The sequence below is a fragment of the Pristis pectinata genome, chromosome 13 (genome assembly GCF_009764475.1).
Source record: "Pristis pectinata isolate sPriPec2 chromosome 13, sPriPec2.1.pri, whole genome shotgun sequence".
NCBI classification, from domain to species: domain Eukaryota; kingdom Metazoa; phylum Chordata; class Chondrichthyes; order Rhinopristiformes; family Pristidae; genus Pristis; species Pristis pectinata.
This window is the reverse complement of record NC_067417.1, coordinates 35974074-35992113: the sequence shown is the minus strand read 5'-3', so window position 1 is coordinate 35992113 and position 18040 is coordinate 35974074. Positions and strand designations below refer to the sequence as shown.

General features: G+C 39.3%; 1 protein-coding gene across 2 annotated transcripts in view; it reads right to left on the bottom strand.

The window, feature by feature from the left end:
* slc6a2 (solute carrier family 6 member 2) overlaps positions 1-16830 on the bottom strand; it is a 113559-nt gene extending 96729 nt beyond the window's left edge. The window contains exons 1-4 of one of the 2 annotated variants that reach the window (XM_052028027.1): positions 16771-16830; positions 16081-16512; positions 15243-15374; positions 8951-9188 (exon numbers count right to left, since the gene is read on the bottom strand). In XM_052028027.1, the coding sequence (XP_051883987.1) occupies positions 8951-9188; positions 15243-15374; positions 16081-16363 (653 nt within the window). In that variant the 5' untranslated portion in view covers positions 16364-16512; positions 16771-16830. Of the gene's footprint in view, positions 1-8950; positions 9189-15242; positions 15375-16080; positions 16513-16625; positions 16715-16770 lie in introns of those variants that run through there. The other variant, XM_052028026.1, reaches the window with a different exon arrangement.
* Between the last annotated feature and the right edge of the window lie 1210 nt (positions 16831-18040).

The following is an 18040-nucleotide window of genomic DNA, read 5'->3' as shown; positions in this document are numbered from 1 at the left end:
CACCATCAGGGAGGAGATACAGGAGCCTGAAGACCCACACTCAATGATTCAGAAGCAGCTTCTTCCCCTCCGCCATCAGATTTCTGAACAGTCCATGAACACTACCTTGTTGTTCCTTTTTTGCAATTTTTATTTATTTTTGTAACTTATAGTAATTTTTATGTACTGTACTGCTGCCACAAAACAACAATTTTCATGATGTACGTCAGTGATAATTAACCTGATTCTGATTTCCTAACTGCTTGTTATACCTGCATGTTGGCTTTCAGTGACTTGTATACGAGGACACCTGGGTCCATTTGAACATCAATATAACCCAAGCTCTCAACATTTAAAAAAAGCTCAGCTTTTCTGTTTTGTGCTTCAAGGTGGATAACTTCCCATTTTTCCACCTTCAATTCCACATCTTAAGTTCTTGCTTACTCACTCAGCTTGTTCATATCCCCCTAAAGCCACTTTAGATCCTTTTCCCTAGTCTCAATCCCACTTAGTTTTGTACCAGCAGGAAGCTTGGAAAAATAGCAGCTGGTCATTTGGCCATTTGTACACCTCGGTAGATTACGTGCAAGGTACTCAGGAACCAGTGGTCTGGATATGGAGACAAAAATAGATTATCACAACCTCCCTATAATTAATTACGTATATAACAATTGTAATATTTCTTGGTAATGCTTTCAAAACAATACTTTGAAGGCTTATAAATGCCATCTGTGTTGATGGAATGCTGGTTTATGATTTGACAGGATGGTATGTGAGAGAACTATTCAATGCAACCACAATTTATGGCTCTTTTCAATCCTGGCCAAATATAAGCACATGGCAGGTTGAGCAGAGAAAGAAAGAAAGAAGCTTAACAGCCACAGGAAAAATACTAAAAATAAATTTATATGCAAAAACTCTGCTGCGTTTTATCTTTGCTGTAGTTTATCTTCCTCATCCCCTCGAGCTGTCATTTTTAAATTACTTTCTCACACAAAGTAGATTTTGGAAAAATATTTTTAAATGCACAGAAGAATCATTACTGAAACACCAAATGTGGCCAGGAACCCAAAAGCAGCACATTAAGGTGATGGACAGGAGGACTTTATATCAATACATCAATGTGTCGTTACATCCCCCCACCCCCAACAGCCCCCCTCCCCACCCCAATGCAATAACTGGCATTTGAGTTTTATTTAAGTTTGTTGAAACATATTAGAACTGTCAGTTTAAGATTAGCAAAGATATCTCAGGGAAGCAGTTTAAACAGCTGCTGAAGTTATTTCTCTTAAGGTTTTCCGTGATATCCCATGTTATGGTGGAAATTGTATCCCCAGCATTATTTACTTGTAACCTGGGTTCTCTTTCACAGATATCTGTTCCATTTAATGGGATTTGTAACACCAAAGCCTTCCTACTTTAAACACGGTTCTAACGTTGTGCAGGCTGGCAGAGGTGTTGGGTCCTGCATTCTTTGCCATTAAAACTGAACCAAGTGCTTAAATAGGACAAAACTGAATTGAATTGTGCAGTCCCTCTAGTCGAAAGCTTATTATCTAAACAACTTAATGAGGGGCACCCAGCAACCTGCAGCATTCCCAAGAACTGAGAATAAGCAGTGCAGGGTTATCACCGATGGAAAACTTCCATTTTCCGAGGATTTATATTTGTTTATATTTTGCACAAGAAATTTGGTTTTTGGTTCAATTGTTTTCCCTTTCCCCACCATTATGATTCCTCTGAATTATATTTGACGTAATTAATAAATGCTATTTTGTGCTTATAAATTACTCAAGTAAGGCTTAAGCCTACGATTAGTCCAGAAGAACAACAATGCTGCTACCAGGATTATCATCCAATATCATGAAGGACACTAATGATGCAGTGGGTCCTGGAAAGGGAAACTTGCAAACAGTATCTTGCAAAGTTTGCCTCTATTAGGGCATGGAGCTCAGAAACTTGTAGTGCACATTTGCAGTCTGGATGCATTATCAACGTATGAGGGCATGATGCAGAACACAAAGTAAGCAAATCTTAAAAAAGACATTAAACAGCTTTTTGACATGACGAAATAATTAAATCTTTTCTGCACTGGTTGAGGGAATATTTGAAACTTCAACCGAGATGAAGAAAAAAAAATTCCTTTGGATGTTCCAAAGCTCTTTGTAACTGATTAATTACTTAATTTGTTGCGTAGGCAACTTAAAGATAAGCATTTGTTTTATTTCACAAGAACTGTGAAGTAAAAAAATGGTATGTCCAGAAATTCATCCCCTCTCAATAAAGGTAAATGTGCTATATTGTTGGAACAGCACCTTCTAATGCACTTCCAAAATTGAGGTCCATTAAAGTCAATGGAATTGACTTTAGAGGCAGAATACACTGTGTCACAAGGTAAGTATAACATTGCTGAATTGAATGCACTTCCAGGCAATTATGTTGATCAGAATTGTAAAATACTGATGTCATTTTATTTATCTTTTTACAATTGTTTCAACTGGATAAAATTATTTCTAAAGATAACTAAAATTATCTGTTACTTTTCTTTTACATTTACTTTGTAAGATATAGATGAATTGAGAAAAATTAAGAAGCTTTAGCCTTAATTCAAATAATTCTAGCCAGTTAGTAAAGGTAATCACTTATCCCACTACTGGTCCAGCAATTCTAATTATAGATAATAACTAGAGTTAGGATTTGTGGAAGGACTGAGGAATATCTGCCACATACTCTTTTTAAAAAAATGACCAACTATCTGGCCTTCAAAATTTATATTGTAAAATTATTTCCAGACCGTTGGTTGAGCCTACACAGCTGAAACTGAAGAGCACATGTACTTGGCAAACTGTGTCCTCCCTTTAAGTGCTTAGATTTAGCTAGTATTGAAACAATCCAATATTACGTTTTCTCCTATGTAAAAACTGCAGCTGAAGTATGCAGGTCAGAGCTCTCTCATTCTCCAGATGTCTTTTTATGGAAAAATGTTTTAACACCAGAAATAAATCACTTCGGATGAAGCAGTAGGCAGATAGTATTATGTTTACAATGCTCTGTAATGTCTCATGAAGGTCCCTTGGAAGGTCTCTAACCAGAGAGATTTTATTGATAGGAATTCCTTGCCTGTCCCATATTCACACAGACTTAGAAAATTATAAAAGGGGACATTCACAATTATTGCTTGTGGTTGCTGGTATGCACAAGATTACCAAGGATGATGATATACTTCAGGTATGAATAGATCAATTTGTAGAGATGACCATGTATGGTAAATCTGGACTAATAGAAATCCCCCTGAAGTGGAAATTGAGCTACAACCCACATCTCACAAAAGTAGAGCAAAATGATGCAAAGCAACAAATGTAGAGGAGAAGAATACACTGGTAGTCCCAGAATTATTTAATAGCCATTTCCCCAGTATTTATCCCTAGTTTATTAATATGCAATTACCAGTGATGGCAAATAATTATTCCTCAAACAAAAAGAACAGAAAAAAAGAGGAAGGTCACAAATAAAAGCACAGGGAAGAAAACAATTTAATAGGCTAGTACTGATGTCCCATAATCTGGATATACATGTTTCCGTGTACTAAACCTGTAGTGCTTTTTTTTAAAAAAAAAAGCATAGATTATCATACAGCATGGAAACAGGCCGTTTGGCCCACCAAGTCTGTGCCAACCAACAAGCACCCATTTACACTAATCCAATCTCACTTTATCTTCCCCATATGCCCATCAGATTCACACTAAGTGCACCACACAGCGGCCACTTAACCAGAGTTGAAAGGTAATTTGGCAATCACTTCAGATCAATACAAGTTTAACACATGTGCCTAAAAAACAATAAAATGTACACCGAAACAATCTTCTTAGATTTCACATTAAAGTATCAATCTTCAGGGAAAAATAAATGGTACAATATGCGAGGGAACTTTGTGACACATTCCTGAACATTGTAAACATAATAGTAATAATAAAAAAGCCAAGTCAAAAATTGATTAGTGAAGCAAATGACACTCACTGGTTGGATATAGCTGCATTATGAAGATATTGTTCAAAAGAGTTTCCTTCAGTGATGCAAAATGCCTACCTATACTTTTTTCCAAACAAAGTTAAATCATCTGCCCTCCTTTTTCTCTCTCCTTATCTGTCTTCTACTTATCACTCACCAACCACTGTCTCCCAGCTCCACTCCAGCCCAATCCTCCTAGCTGACTCCATCTGCCCATCATTCCCCTCCTCGCCTTGTTCCACCTATCACCTGTCAGCCCTTGACTCACCCCTCCTCCCACCTCTTTATACTGGCTATCTCCCCTCTACACTTTCAGTCCCGATGCAGGTTCTTGACATGAAACATGAACCATCCCTCCGTTTCCACAGATGCTTCCTGACCTGCTGCATTCCTCCAGAAGTTTGTTTTATTTAAATAATTTAGTACTGCATTTCTTAGCTTAGTATCTGTGTGATACTCTGCAGGTGCTAATTAAAACTGCAAGGAGTTTTAGGGTTGATAAAAATCACATTTTTGGTCAGACATAGTGCTGGTGTCTATTATTTACTAAATCAATTTTAAGCACATTGCTTTTAATGCCATGCAAAAAATACACCACTCAGCAAAAGTTACTTCGTATTAACTCCCAAATAGTGCACTTACACTTTATTAGATATAATGGCTCCTCATTTTCCTTTTGAGATAAAAATCTCTATTCTATCATCACATTCTCAGGTTTACAATTTAAACAGTGTACATTAGTACAACTGGTGCAGTGACTGAACCAATGGACATTTCAAGCAGCAACTAAACACAAGATGTTCATTACCAAAGCTTGTTTACAACAGAAGTGTGCATATAGAATTTGGAACTTGTCCCACCTATATGGCAAATGTGAAGCATTCACAATGGGATCAAAAGGACCTTGATGAAAGGTTCTAATGAAAAGTCATTGACCTTAACTCTGTTTCTTTTTACACAGATGATGTCTGACCTGCTGAGCATCCCAAACAATTTTTTCCCCCCAAATCAGAACCAATTTCACTGACCAACGACAATGTATGTATTGAGGACAACTGGAAAATGATACATTCTAAATTGGCTCAGTAATCAAAGTGGAAAACAATAGACGATGAAAATCTGAAACAAAAAACATAAAAAGCCAGAAATACTCAGCAGATCAGGCAGCATCTATGCAGAGTGAAAGAAATTCAACATTTCAGGTTAGTGACCCTTCATCAGGTCTGGAGAAGTGACGTAACAAAAATTGCAAAAGAGGCCGAGGTTGAAAGAACAGTGGTAATATCTGTGATAGGGTGGAGGCTAAGGCTTGCCCAGACAACAGTTTTGTTTGGTGCCAGATGCGCAAGACAGAGAGGGAGGCAGAGAGGGAGAGAGAAGAAACAAAAAACATGTTGGAACTGCCATTTATGGGGCACTGCAGTTACTGGAAATCTGAACTAAAGAGATTGCTGGAAATATCCAGCAGATCAGGCAGCTTCTCTGAAGACAGTATGTTGAATTCAGCAACTTCAGGAAGTCGGCCTTTCTTGTTCATGTCAGAGCTGGCCGGTCATCCACCTTTTAACATTAACTTGGTTCTTCTTTCTACACAGATGCTCTCTGATCAGCTGGGTATTTTCAGCATTATCTTTTGTTTCCATCATTGGGAAAAGACTGAAATCTATTATAAAGTGGGTAAACCAGGAGAGTCACAAAATGATGAGATGAATCAAGAAGAGTTTGACAAAAGGGAAACTGCGCCTGACAAATTTACTGGAACTTTTTGAGGATACAGCACACAGTGTGGATAAAGGGGAAATCAATAGATATCACATATTTGGATTTCTGTGAAACATTTGATAAGATGCCACATGAAAGTTTACTCACAACAGAGCACAGGGTTGGAGGTAGTACAATGGCGTGGATAGGGGAATGGCTAACTAACAGCAAATAGAGAATCGGGAGAAATGGATCATTTTCAGATTTGCAGTCAGTAACTGGTGGGGTGCCATAGGGATCAGTGCAGGGGCCTGAACTATTTATAATCTATATTGATGACCTGACTGAAGGGACCAAATGTACTGTGGTCAAAACTGCTGATGATGCAGATAGGTAGGTTAGCAAATTGTGAGAAGGACGCAAGGACCCTACAATTATTATATGGACAGGTTAAACAAATGGGCGAGAAGGTGGCAGACAGACTATAATGTGGCAAATGTAGGAAAGGAAGAATGACAAAGCAAGTTGTTATTTAAATGGAATGAGACTACAAAATGTCCTAGTACGAAGGAATCTAGGAGTCCTAGTAACTGATACACAGAAAAGGTAGCATGTGGGTACAGCAAGTAATTAGGAAGGCCTCTGGAACATTGCAGAGGGTATGAATATAAAAATAGGGAATCTTTGATGTAACTTTACTGGACACTGGCGAGATCACACCTGGAATACTGTGTATACTGTAGTTTTGGTCTCCATATTTAAGGAAAAATATGCTCGCATTCAAGGTAATGCAGAGAACATTCACTAGGTTGATTCCTGGGATGAAGGGATTGACGTGAGAAGAACAGTTGAGCAATTTAGGCCAATACTCATTCGAGTATTGAAGAATAACAGATGACCTTATTGAAACATATAAGATTCTGTGGGAGACTGAGAGGATGTTTCCCCAAGTGTGGTTATCTTGAACTAGGGGCATTGCTTCAGAATGAAGAGGCAGAGATCGAAAGACTTTTATACTACAAGGGAGTTAAGGGAAATGTGGAAAGCACGGGAACGTAATGTTGAAGCCACGACTGGATTGCTCATGAACGAGGGAACAAAGTTGAGGGGCTACGCCAGCTCCTGTTCTTATGGCCTCATTAAATACAAATTTTTTAAATTTAAGTTTTTTAATTTTTAAATTTAAATTTTACTTACAGTGTGGTAACAGGCCCTTCTGGCCCAACGAGTCCGCACCCCACATTTTAAACCCAAATTAACCTACCCGTACGTCTTTGCAATGTGGGAGGAAACTGGAACACCCAGAGGAAACTCATGCAGACACGGGAGAACATACAAACTCCTTACAGACAGTGACAGGAATCAAACCCTGATCGCTGGCGCTGTAATAGCGTCGCGCTAACTGCTACGTTACATGATTCAGATTTCCAGTAACTGTTGTCTCTGGGCCTGATAGTTCCACCACGTTCTTTTAGTTTTTTTTTCCTCTCTAACGCCCACTGCTGAAAGTAATTGTTACCTGGTAAATATTAGCCTCCAGTCTATCACAGATATTTTCCTTGTTCTCTCCATCTTTCCCCCTCTCTGCATTCAAAAAAAAAGCTTGCTTTTTTAGTTGAGACACGAGACTGCAGATGCTGGAATCTGGAGCAAAAAACAACCTGCTGGAAAAACTCAGCAGGTCGAGCAGCATCTGTGGGAGGAAAGGAATTGTCGATGTTTTGGGTTGAAACCCTGTATCAAGACTGATGCAGGGTTTAAACTCAAAGCGTAGACAATTGCTTTCCTTCCACAGACGTTGCTTGACCCTCGATTTCTTTCAGCAGATTGTTTGTTGCTATTTTTTAGTTTTCTGACCAATAAAAAATTGAACTAAAATGTTGACACTACTTATCTCACCACAGATACTGCCTGACTTCTTGAGTATTTCTAGCATTTCCTGTTTTTGTTTCTAAACTGGAGCATGGTGTTTTTTCTGGCATTACTGCAGGGCACCCAAAACATGTAATAGGATCTTTGTACAAATAAGTAAGGATCTACCATCTCCTTTTAGAGTTTTTTTCAAATTTAACACTTTAGAAAATCCAAACTCTTGGACCAGACAAAAATAACCATTTCGACATTCATATGGCAACACATAGGGAAAGTTGATACACAGTTTACAGTGCAAAATACAGAATTTACTGTACCATGTCTAACAATCCTCTCTACTCAAATGTATTGAACTTGAGGTTTGGAACAGAAACAGATTAAACTCATCACAGAATGTTAGAGTTTATCCTTTCTAATCCAAGAATACGTTAAAGGGCAAATCATATCTGAATTACAGTCAATCAATTCTCTGGCACTGAATTTTAACTTACACAGATGTGGTGTATCATTCCTTCAGCTTTTAATCATTGCTAAAGAATTTAAAAGAAATTAACTCTACAACAATAGTTAAAATTCCACTTTTATCTTTTCAGTCTCTTAACACCTTCAATCCTATGTTTCTTTCCCTTTCTATATCTAATTTGACTTTGAATGCAGTACTTTAATTTATGTGACAAACTCTCTTTCTACTTGGCTAAGGCAATACACAGTCACTTGACCCATTCACACAAGTCACGGGTGCCCTTTTGAACATCCTGCTGACAGCAACTTGTCAAACAAATCCACAGAGAAAATTTATGGGCACCTAAAACTAACAAAGGGCTGGCGCATCTGGTTCATTAGAGTTACTTAACATTTGATCACAATATTAGATATGTTATAATCTTCATGAAACCTTAGCTGTTACCACAATAATGCCCAACTAAATAATAGTAATTAAAAACTTAAAATCCAAAGCATTGGTGCATGTATTTCAAATATTAACTGGTTTCTGTCAGTATGATCTCTTACGCTGTAGAAAGTTCACTGGTTTATTACAACAAATGCCATCACCAATCTTTTCCACTTTTCAGCTGTTTTAAAATAAACAAAGATTATAAACTACTTTATTAGGGTAAACTGATGCAAATAACGTTTGGCAGTTTTTAAAAAAACAGTCAGAAAGACCATTTGCCAACGTGATTAATTGTTTACCAGCCGTAACATAAGTGGCCATGAACTTTCTCCATTCAAAAGCACAGAAAGTTTAACCAGATTTCCCAAAGATTTAATGGACCTTGAACTATGTGCCAGTGCAGTGAATCAGTGGCATCAACACATAAAAGATTTTTCAAGTCTGATTCATACATCAGAGTTTTCAAGAATAAATAAAACAAAGGATTCAACTTACTCATAATACTCCGCAGCAGGTGTGATTTTATATTTTGAATATTTGGTTCCATTTCCCAGTAATGAGGTGTTGAATAGTTTTGGGTCAGTACAGTTCTGACTGTTCCAGTAGTTATTGCAGTGTACCCATGGAAGGTCAGAGGTGAACGAAGAGAAGAGATAGTACAGAGACCAAGCGATGATGACGTTATAGTAAAAGCCAACATATAGTGCTATCAGTATCACAGCATAGCCCACACCTAAAAGCAAAAATGTAGTTATTTAATTTTTTTTAACCATGTTACAGTTCACAATCCACTACAAAATGTTAAAACAATAACTAAGCTTTCCTTCTCTCTAGTCCCATCAAACACAATGTCAAGAGCTCCACGGGTGTGTTAGGGTCTTCAAAAACTAATTCCAGTTATTAAAAAAAAATTTAGCCTAGTAGTTCATACCTTTCATGGTAATCACAGACCAGAACTTGCTGACTAATAGGGCAAGTATATACTGATGTTTTGCAGATCTGCTGGTGTTGACTTGCTGTTGTGTAGCATTCAATGGAGAAGCCCTGCACAGTAAAAGACCTTGTATGATGCAATGCAGAGTGTAGGGGAAGGAAGGAAATTCAGAACAAGCTGCATCCACAAGACAGCTAAAAAAAATTGGTAAGTTTCTAAGATGTGCACTTGCGTTAGCCGGCTCTTAAAACCGTCGATAACTTTGAATGTTTCTGAATGTCCCTCTCATTAAGAAAAATTCAAAGGCATTTAAGAACTATGAAAAATTAAACATTTTAGAATTTAAAATTAAAACACATAATAAAAGGCTAATAAAAATGAATTAAAATAGGTTTATGGTTATTTACCCACATTTCACAGCCATTGAAATTAATGGTTTCATCATTTATGGGCAGGTCTAACCTGGAGCAGGTTCAGCAGGCAGACTCCCCAATGTCAGTGACGGGGGATTGGAAAAGTTCATGTTCTGCCACTGGACTCTTGTGAGGAAATGAGCAGCAGAGCTCAGATGGAAAATCATTGGCCATCCACTTCAGCAAGGAAATCCAGATCTTGGTGATAGACACTCAGAATGCCATCATATCCCGGAAATGTTTTACAGGCCAGCGTATGGCGTAGTTGTAAAACTTGCTTTCATCCATTAGATATTGTTAGTTCATTTTAACATTTGTGCTGTTTACCACTTTAAACATGTCAAAGATACTTGACACTCTAGTTCTCTTGAATATGATATCAATTACAATAAAGGATCTTTCCCCTCATGTAGCAGAACACTTTGACTTTCCCTCCGCCGTGGACTCTGTGTTGGAGAATATTTAGTTTGTTTTCAGAATAAAAAAATGCACTTCTAATGGTTTCTGTGCAAACAAATTGAATGCATTTTGGACTTTCTGAGCAGAACATATTGATTACATTCTGTTATTTAGCAAGAAATACTTACCTGAACAATAAAACTAAACTCAGGAGTACTGATTGAGAACTTATATTTTAACAGTGAAAATTACCTGCAATGACCTTTTCTATGCCTCATTTGCACATTAATGATATAATGTCCAGCCTGGTAATAAAAGTAGAAGTTTGACTTTGTGACCAAACAATGTTGCAAAGGCACTGCAGCAACTGCCCTTTTGAAATGTATTCACTGTGTGAATAATGGCTAAATGTCAACATCCACAATTTGTGCTTGCATAAAACCTTTTGTGCCAAAGAACTGTTTTGCAGATGTTGAAAAACAGGGCACTATCCTAGTTCTCTTTATGGTGCTGGAAGTATAAATACCAGGAATAATGCAAGCAAGTGTTCCTTTGGCATCATTCCTTGGTCTTCCAAACTATAAACACTTAAAGTGCAAGCTGCAAGTGCACAGCTAATCACCAGTCTGCTTTTTATATATTCCATCTTTTTTTCAAATCTCACAAATATTCTTCCCCTTTTCTCCTGCAGTGGTAACGCAACACAAACCAACAAGATCTCACTCAACACAAAGGGAGGATTGGATGTAGGATCCTTCTAATTGCCATATCTCAGACTGTCAATGGGCACATTTGTTTAATCATAGGTATACTCACAATGCATCAACTCAGACTCTGGGCAACACTGTTACTATTAGCATGGATTTTTCTAAATTGCATGAGCTAAACTGCCATAATTTCTTCCTCAGATTTGCTTAATTGAATCAAAATTTCTTTAGCAATTAACATGCCTTTTTCCAAGCATCCCCACTGGCTTATATGGGCTTACCAGATCACACATTTTTTTTGTTAAGTAAGTTATTTTACAGCGCAACCTTTGGCTGAAACTGAAACAAGTGCTTGGACGACCATCAGGAATAAATTTGTCAAATAATATTTCTCATAAGAGCCTTATCATCTCTTAACAAGGTAGTGAATTTAATCCTTATGCAATTACATGGATGAGCAAATGTCAGTATTTTTTTAAAAGGAAGCGGACTTAAACTGTTACCTGCCTTGATTTACACCTTAAAGGTCCGAATTAGTGCAATAAGAGCAAGAATGTGAATATTGCCAGAAATTTTAGTTATGCCACCAGAATTGGAATATTATGGGGTTTAAATATCATGTTAATTTTTTTTATTATGAGATTGTTAACTGAAATGTATTGGACTTCATCACATAGATTCAATATATTTTTGCTCTGTTCTTCTTGAAAATGACAAAACTGTAAATTCTTAAGATAATTTTATAGTGCTTAATAGAGGCTGACAAATGCCATCCATTTTAAAGACAATTACATAAGAACTTTTCTGTAGGATGTATCCAACAGTTGATTTTCAGTGTTGGTATATTTTTCTTAAAAAAATGTTCATGGAGGACTTTAGCTATTTTTTGTGACATGCCATGTTTTCCACCCCATGTTCTTTCTTTTTGCAACTAGAACACACCCACACACTCCGTTTAAGATACAGTTCCATGGGTATATACAGATCTGCCCATTCACGTGCATAAACCCAAGAGCTGAGTGTTTTCTAGCTGTTGAATAGTGGTTGCTCAACCTATCTTCACCTATCAGTTGCCAGCAGGGGCATCCTGGATTACAAGAATCCAGGCTGGTTTCTCAACATAAGAGCCGGCAAATCAAATGCAATAACTGAGCACTGAATACCTTTCTGGCCATCACACATCAGGAAGGAAGTTACAGCATAGGCTAGGCTGCAGATGAAATAGGCAAGGCTTTGCCAGGGTTGGAGAATTCTACTAATGGGGAGAGACTGTGAGACAATGAATTTTCTGAGACAATGGGCTTTATTTTCCATTGGTACAAAGGAGAGTAAGAGGACATTTATCTGAGGTGTATAAATGTATGAGATGCTTGGCCAGGGCCAACAGAAAGGACCAGTTTCCTTTGACAGAGTGGTCAGTATAAGGGATGTAAATTTAAGTTAATTCATAGAAACATCAGGAGGAAGTTGAGAAAAAGTTATTTTCATTCAAGAAGCGATGGGGTCCAGGATTCCGTCTGAGTGGTGGGGAAAAAACTCGCACAACATTTAAAAAGTATGTGGATGAGTCTTGCGGGGCTATGGACCAAGAGCCAGGAAGTGGAATTAACCCAAAGTCTATTTTTGCCTGATGAGGACACAATGGGTCAAATAGTCTCTTTTATGAACTCCATGAAGCTAATTCTGCAGACGTTATGGTTCCTCCTGGGCTTGAGGGGCCAATCTTTCCACAGAACCAGTACCTGGCAAATGGGAGCAAGAAGCAGGGATGTAGCTTTGTTTCTCCCTCCACCTGTCTCTTTCTACTTCCATTCATCTTTAGGTACCATGTTCAACTAAAATGATAATGACGCGATACCTTAGCACAGCAGACACCAGAGGTGTCACAATGCTCTGACCCACTCAGGTTTATAGTAATCTTTGCTCCCGCCAGCTAACATGAGTGAGGTGGGATTTTAAAGTAAAGTAGCCTACAAAATGGTGTAACTGATCACATTGTGAAGATGGGAAATATAAAAATGTAACACAGTATTGGCAATAGAGGTGCTGAAGAGGCTTTTAGATAGACACATGAATATGCAGGGATGGTATAGATAATGTACAGGCAGAAGAGATTTAGTTTAATTTGGCAACGTGTTCGGCACAGGCACTGTGGGCCGAAGGGCCTGTTCCCGTGTTGTACTGTTCTCTGTTCTACAAATTAGTAAAAGTTACAATCTTCATTCCCCAACTAAACCATTGTCCTCCAGTTGTGTCTGGTGAACCAGGTAAAAAGCAAAAATCTGAGAACAGCGGACATCTCAAGAGATGTGGCGATTCATGTGCACAGACTACTAACAATTGTGTACAGAAAAAAAGTCAAAAAATGCAAATGAACTGTTAGCCTTTACAGCTGGATGGCCTGACAAAGTGAGGAAGCTTTGCTCTAACTGAACAATAGTTAGACCACATCAGCAATACAGGGTGCAGTTCCCAGAACCATATCACCAAAAGGACATTATTGACTTTGGACACGGTGTTGTGCAGGTTTGGGATTCCAAAGCTGAAATTTTAAGAGAAATGGCAAAGACGAGGCCCTTTGCAATATAACTGGACAAAAGATAGTTTATTTTATCACATAATTTGAAATAAATTGATGAGGGAATTTCCTCACTAGTGAGGGGACATAACATTAAAATCAGATCCCTTTCAGAAGGGTGCTGCAAGTGTGGAACTCTGCGCAAACAATTAAAGGTGCTGGCTCAATTAATAATTTTCAAATCTGAGTAGACTGAGAAATGATCTCATTGAAATACAAGATTCTAAAAGAGAGTAACAGAGTAAATAGACAGCAGCTGTTTTTTCCTGATGGATAGTCTCGAATTCATGGGTGATATTTTCAGAAGATGGGTGTACAATTTTGGGACTGAGGTGAGGTGAAATTTCCAGATGCAAAGTTGGAAATTATCAGAGTTCGCTGCACCAAATTGCTGTGAATGCTCAGCTATTGTGTAGATATACTCATTGGCTGAAATTGGTACATTATTGGTCACTAAAGGAATCAAGAGATATAGAGATTTGGGGGGTGGGGGGTGTAAACTAGGACTGGCCATGGTCTTTTTGAATAGCAGGAGGTTCAACAGGCTTCATGTCTTATTCGTTTTTATGTGATTGCTAAATATTTTTGCTAAGAATAGGTGTTTCATATCGATTTTTGGGTTTAGAATATACATCTCATTGAACAGTGGGACCCTTTCAAAGGGCAGAATGACCGACCTCTGCCAAAGCCCTCATATCATACATACTGAAGCTGTTTCCCTCTGGTGGAGGATGGGAGGGGCTTCCACTCGGGTCAAGGTATCTACTGACCAGCAGGATTCCTGGCAGCTCAGAAGTCTGTGAAGCAGTGCTGCACTCTGCAGTGCATTTACCCACCAAACCATGAGGAGGTTTGGTTATGTGATAACTAGTGTCAGCTCTTGCTGAAGCTGCATAGTTGATAATTTTGTTGCTGCCGCATTATTAAAATTGTCCCAGTCTTAGATACGCCGGTTTGAAAAATACAGTTGAGAAATTAAGAGCAATTTCAAAAACAAAAGATTTAATCTTACATCCAGCTAAAATACACTCACATCAACTTCCGTCCTCAAAGCTATTCAATTGGGTGCACCTGAGTTGTTGAAGACATTGGTTTGTACAAGGGTCACTGGTTTCACTTCTCCAATGGACATGCACGTTAATTAACAATTGGTAATTATTGATGAATAACCTCGTTAACAAACGCAACGCCCCCACAGGTTAAATCATTGTCAGTTTTGCACACAATCTAATACATAAAAATACACTATTTAAATGTTTTTTTTATCGAACATAGCTCCGATCTAGATCTATGGAGCAGGGGTTTGCCTGAATGGTCAGCTCTTCCTTACTAAATCATCAGGCATTTAGCCAAAGCAGTGGGAATCTGGAATGGGATACTCGGAGAGTGCACCATTACCTTCCCAAAACCTTCCAGCCCCACGGGAATAACCAGGGCAGATCAATTCCACAAGCAGGCAAAGTAGACTCCATGAATTCAACGATACATCATACCCTTGTACAAGTGTGTGAAAATTCGAAAGCAGCACAGAGTCTGTGATTAGCTTGAGCAGACTGACTTAAGATGGACAGTGTCACACGCCTTGCATTCAATCCCAGACTCACGGGTATTTTACGCGCACGGGTGTTGTAAATGTTAACAAAATGGTGTTATCAAGTACAAAAAACTTCCATTTGGCTGGCTATCTGACTAAAATTCCACGCGAGACATGCGAATTAATACGCTACTTCTGCTGAAAACAGCAAAGACAAATCACCTTTGAATATAGGGCAGATTTTCCAGACGGTGGCAGCGCCCTCGCGGTTGTACTGTCCCAGTGCCAGCTCCATGTAAAACAAGGGCATTCCAGCGATTAACAGAAATAACAAGTAAGGGATGAGGAATGCACCTGGGAAAAGAGGAAGAGCACAATGCATTTATTTGTGGAATTGAGGACCAGTATCACCGGCGCTTTAGTCATTCCGTGGCAGCCAGCGATTCTGGTTCCAACCACCGCTTGACCGGGGTTAGGTGTGGTGTACGATTTCACCAATGAAAAGTTAGAAGCATCACATCAATAAAACGTCAAGACAATGTTTCCATTCTTCGCTCGCCCCAGGAAAGCATTTGAACTGGGGATATGTTGTTCCAGCGACTGTGCTGAGATAATCAGAACTGTATGTGTGACCTTTTGTTACCCGTCCTTGGATTACATCCATCCCCGGTATCAGAGGAATATCTTATAACACCATTTTAGTGAAGAGAACCAGTTGTAAGAATGCGCTCCTAAAATGGCTAAAGCTGGAACCGATGCTCCGTTAAGTGCAGCTCTCTCCACTCTGTGCTTCAGAAAGTGACAGATCTGTCACGAAGAGGGTACGGGGAGTGTTTTACGTGGGTTGGATTTTGTCCCCAGTGGTTTATCGGATTGAACTCAGACTGTATGTAGCTTTACACCGTCTCCGGTTGGCGAGGACATTAGAAAGAACCCCTTCCTTCTCCGTTCACAGAAACCACAGCTGGCTCGACACACAAACCGGTCGCTGCTTTCAATATCAATCTTCCCTCAAACCAATTCAAGCAGAACAGGAAAATTAAAAGAAAGTTTCACTCACCGCCTCCGTTCTTGTAACAGAGAAAGGGGAATCTCCACACATTGGCAAGGTCTACGGCAAAACCGACAACGGAGAGTAAGAAGTCGATCTTCTTCCCCCAGGTCTCCCTGCCCTCCTGTTCTCTCCCGGCCGAGCTGTTGATGATGGCAGTGTTTGCGTACTGAACCCCATTGCGTTCCTTCACCAGAACCAGCTCCATGTCCTTCCTCTCCACATCGTTGCACTCTATCATTGGAGCAACAGATGCCAGCTTGTGATCAGAAAGCACTTGCTTATTCATCATTCCTGTCTGCGCGAGTGTGGCAGTGTTCTGGGGCAAGCGGCAATGAACGTATACAACACCACCAAATGTCAAACCGGTCAGAGGGAAAAAAAAGTCACAGCACTGGCAGTCCCGGTGGAGCCTGGGGAGAAGTCCTCAGCGGCCGCCAGCTGTGGAGACACAAAACAAAATGAAAACAGTTGCTTTATCACTTAATAGAAACACCGTGCAAGGAAAAAATATATAGGTAATGGCCATCGGAGTATAAAATGGTGTACAGTACTTCAATAGGGAAGAGTGGGGCAATGAGTAACTGAGGCTGTGATCGCTCCACAGTCTGGAAAAGACTTTTGCTTCCGATGGAAGTTTAAGAGGCAATGAGCTGCAGGCAGTGTTAAATGTCAGGTTTTAAATCAGGCTCCACTCACTTTCACGTGGTCTGAAGTCAGTATTTTGCCAAACAGTGCCACCACTTGACTTCTGCTTGTTCTCAACCCATCCCGATCCGAGAGATACATCCGCAGACTAAATTCAAGGCGTGCGGTATCCCGCCACACTCCTCAGAAGTCGGAACTCAGATCGGAACACCTCAATTAAACAAAAATCTTGTTCACCGGGATTTAACAGGATTTTCCATTTTATTTTAAACTAGAACGACTCTCATTAGTTTCTGCATCTAGCATAAGCTAAGTCTACGATATTATTTGCACAGAGTGGACTCACTGAATATATAAACGGGTTTTCTTTCGTCAAACTCCAGTTAATTTGCAGGAACTTTGATAAATACATCTGCTTTGAAATCGTAGAATATCGTTGCCACCTGTAAAACCACCGAGACAATTTCTGCAAAACTTCACCAGGTCTCATGATAGCATCGTGGCGGGTCTTAAAATGGCCGTAAGTAATCTGTTATGGTGTTCGATAGTTAAATAATCACACGCACAGCAAGCTCACCGACATCGTCTGGTGTTAATAGCGAATCCGCAGCTTCAGCTGAAAAGCCAGCCTCGCCTGCAGAATCCCCCAGCCGCTCCTGGAAAGGGGATTGTGACAACCACCATCACACAACATTCCCATGAAACTCAGAGATGTCTTCAGTGTTATGCAGCACGATGCTTCAAACAAATTAGCTCCTCTCTGGCAAAGCAATTAGTTTGTTTAATTTTCCAAAAATGAAACTTAAAAACACTTCGCGCAAACGAAGTTCTGTTTTACTGGTGTGAAGGTTTGATTGCATTGCAGCGCTGTACCTCATAACCAATGCAGTGTGGTCGAAGCGTCCACTATTTCTCAACTTCTCCAGGACTTGTAACAACATGATATTCTGCAGGCATTAAGACTGGCATCTTGGTAGAGCAAATATAAGGATTCCCAACACAGGCCACCTTTCTCTGAATGTGGGTGTAAATGCGGTTGGCAAATGGATTGATGGGTCTACTTCCAAGTTGTTCAAACATAGCATACATGTTCTAGCTAAAGGACATACTGAAGACAAATGCTAAATAGGTTTTTTTTCTGTGAAGGGCAATGGACTTGCTTCCAGCTTTCTGGCAGCACCTAAATTTTACCCATCTTCTGACGGCCCAAAGATGTCAAACTGTGTACATCAGTGAATACTGAATTAGGTTGCACATGTTTTTATTAGCATTTGCGGGGTCATTGTAGTCAGGACTAGTTGTCCTTAAAAGCTGGAAATCA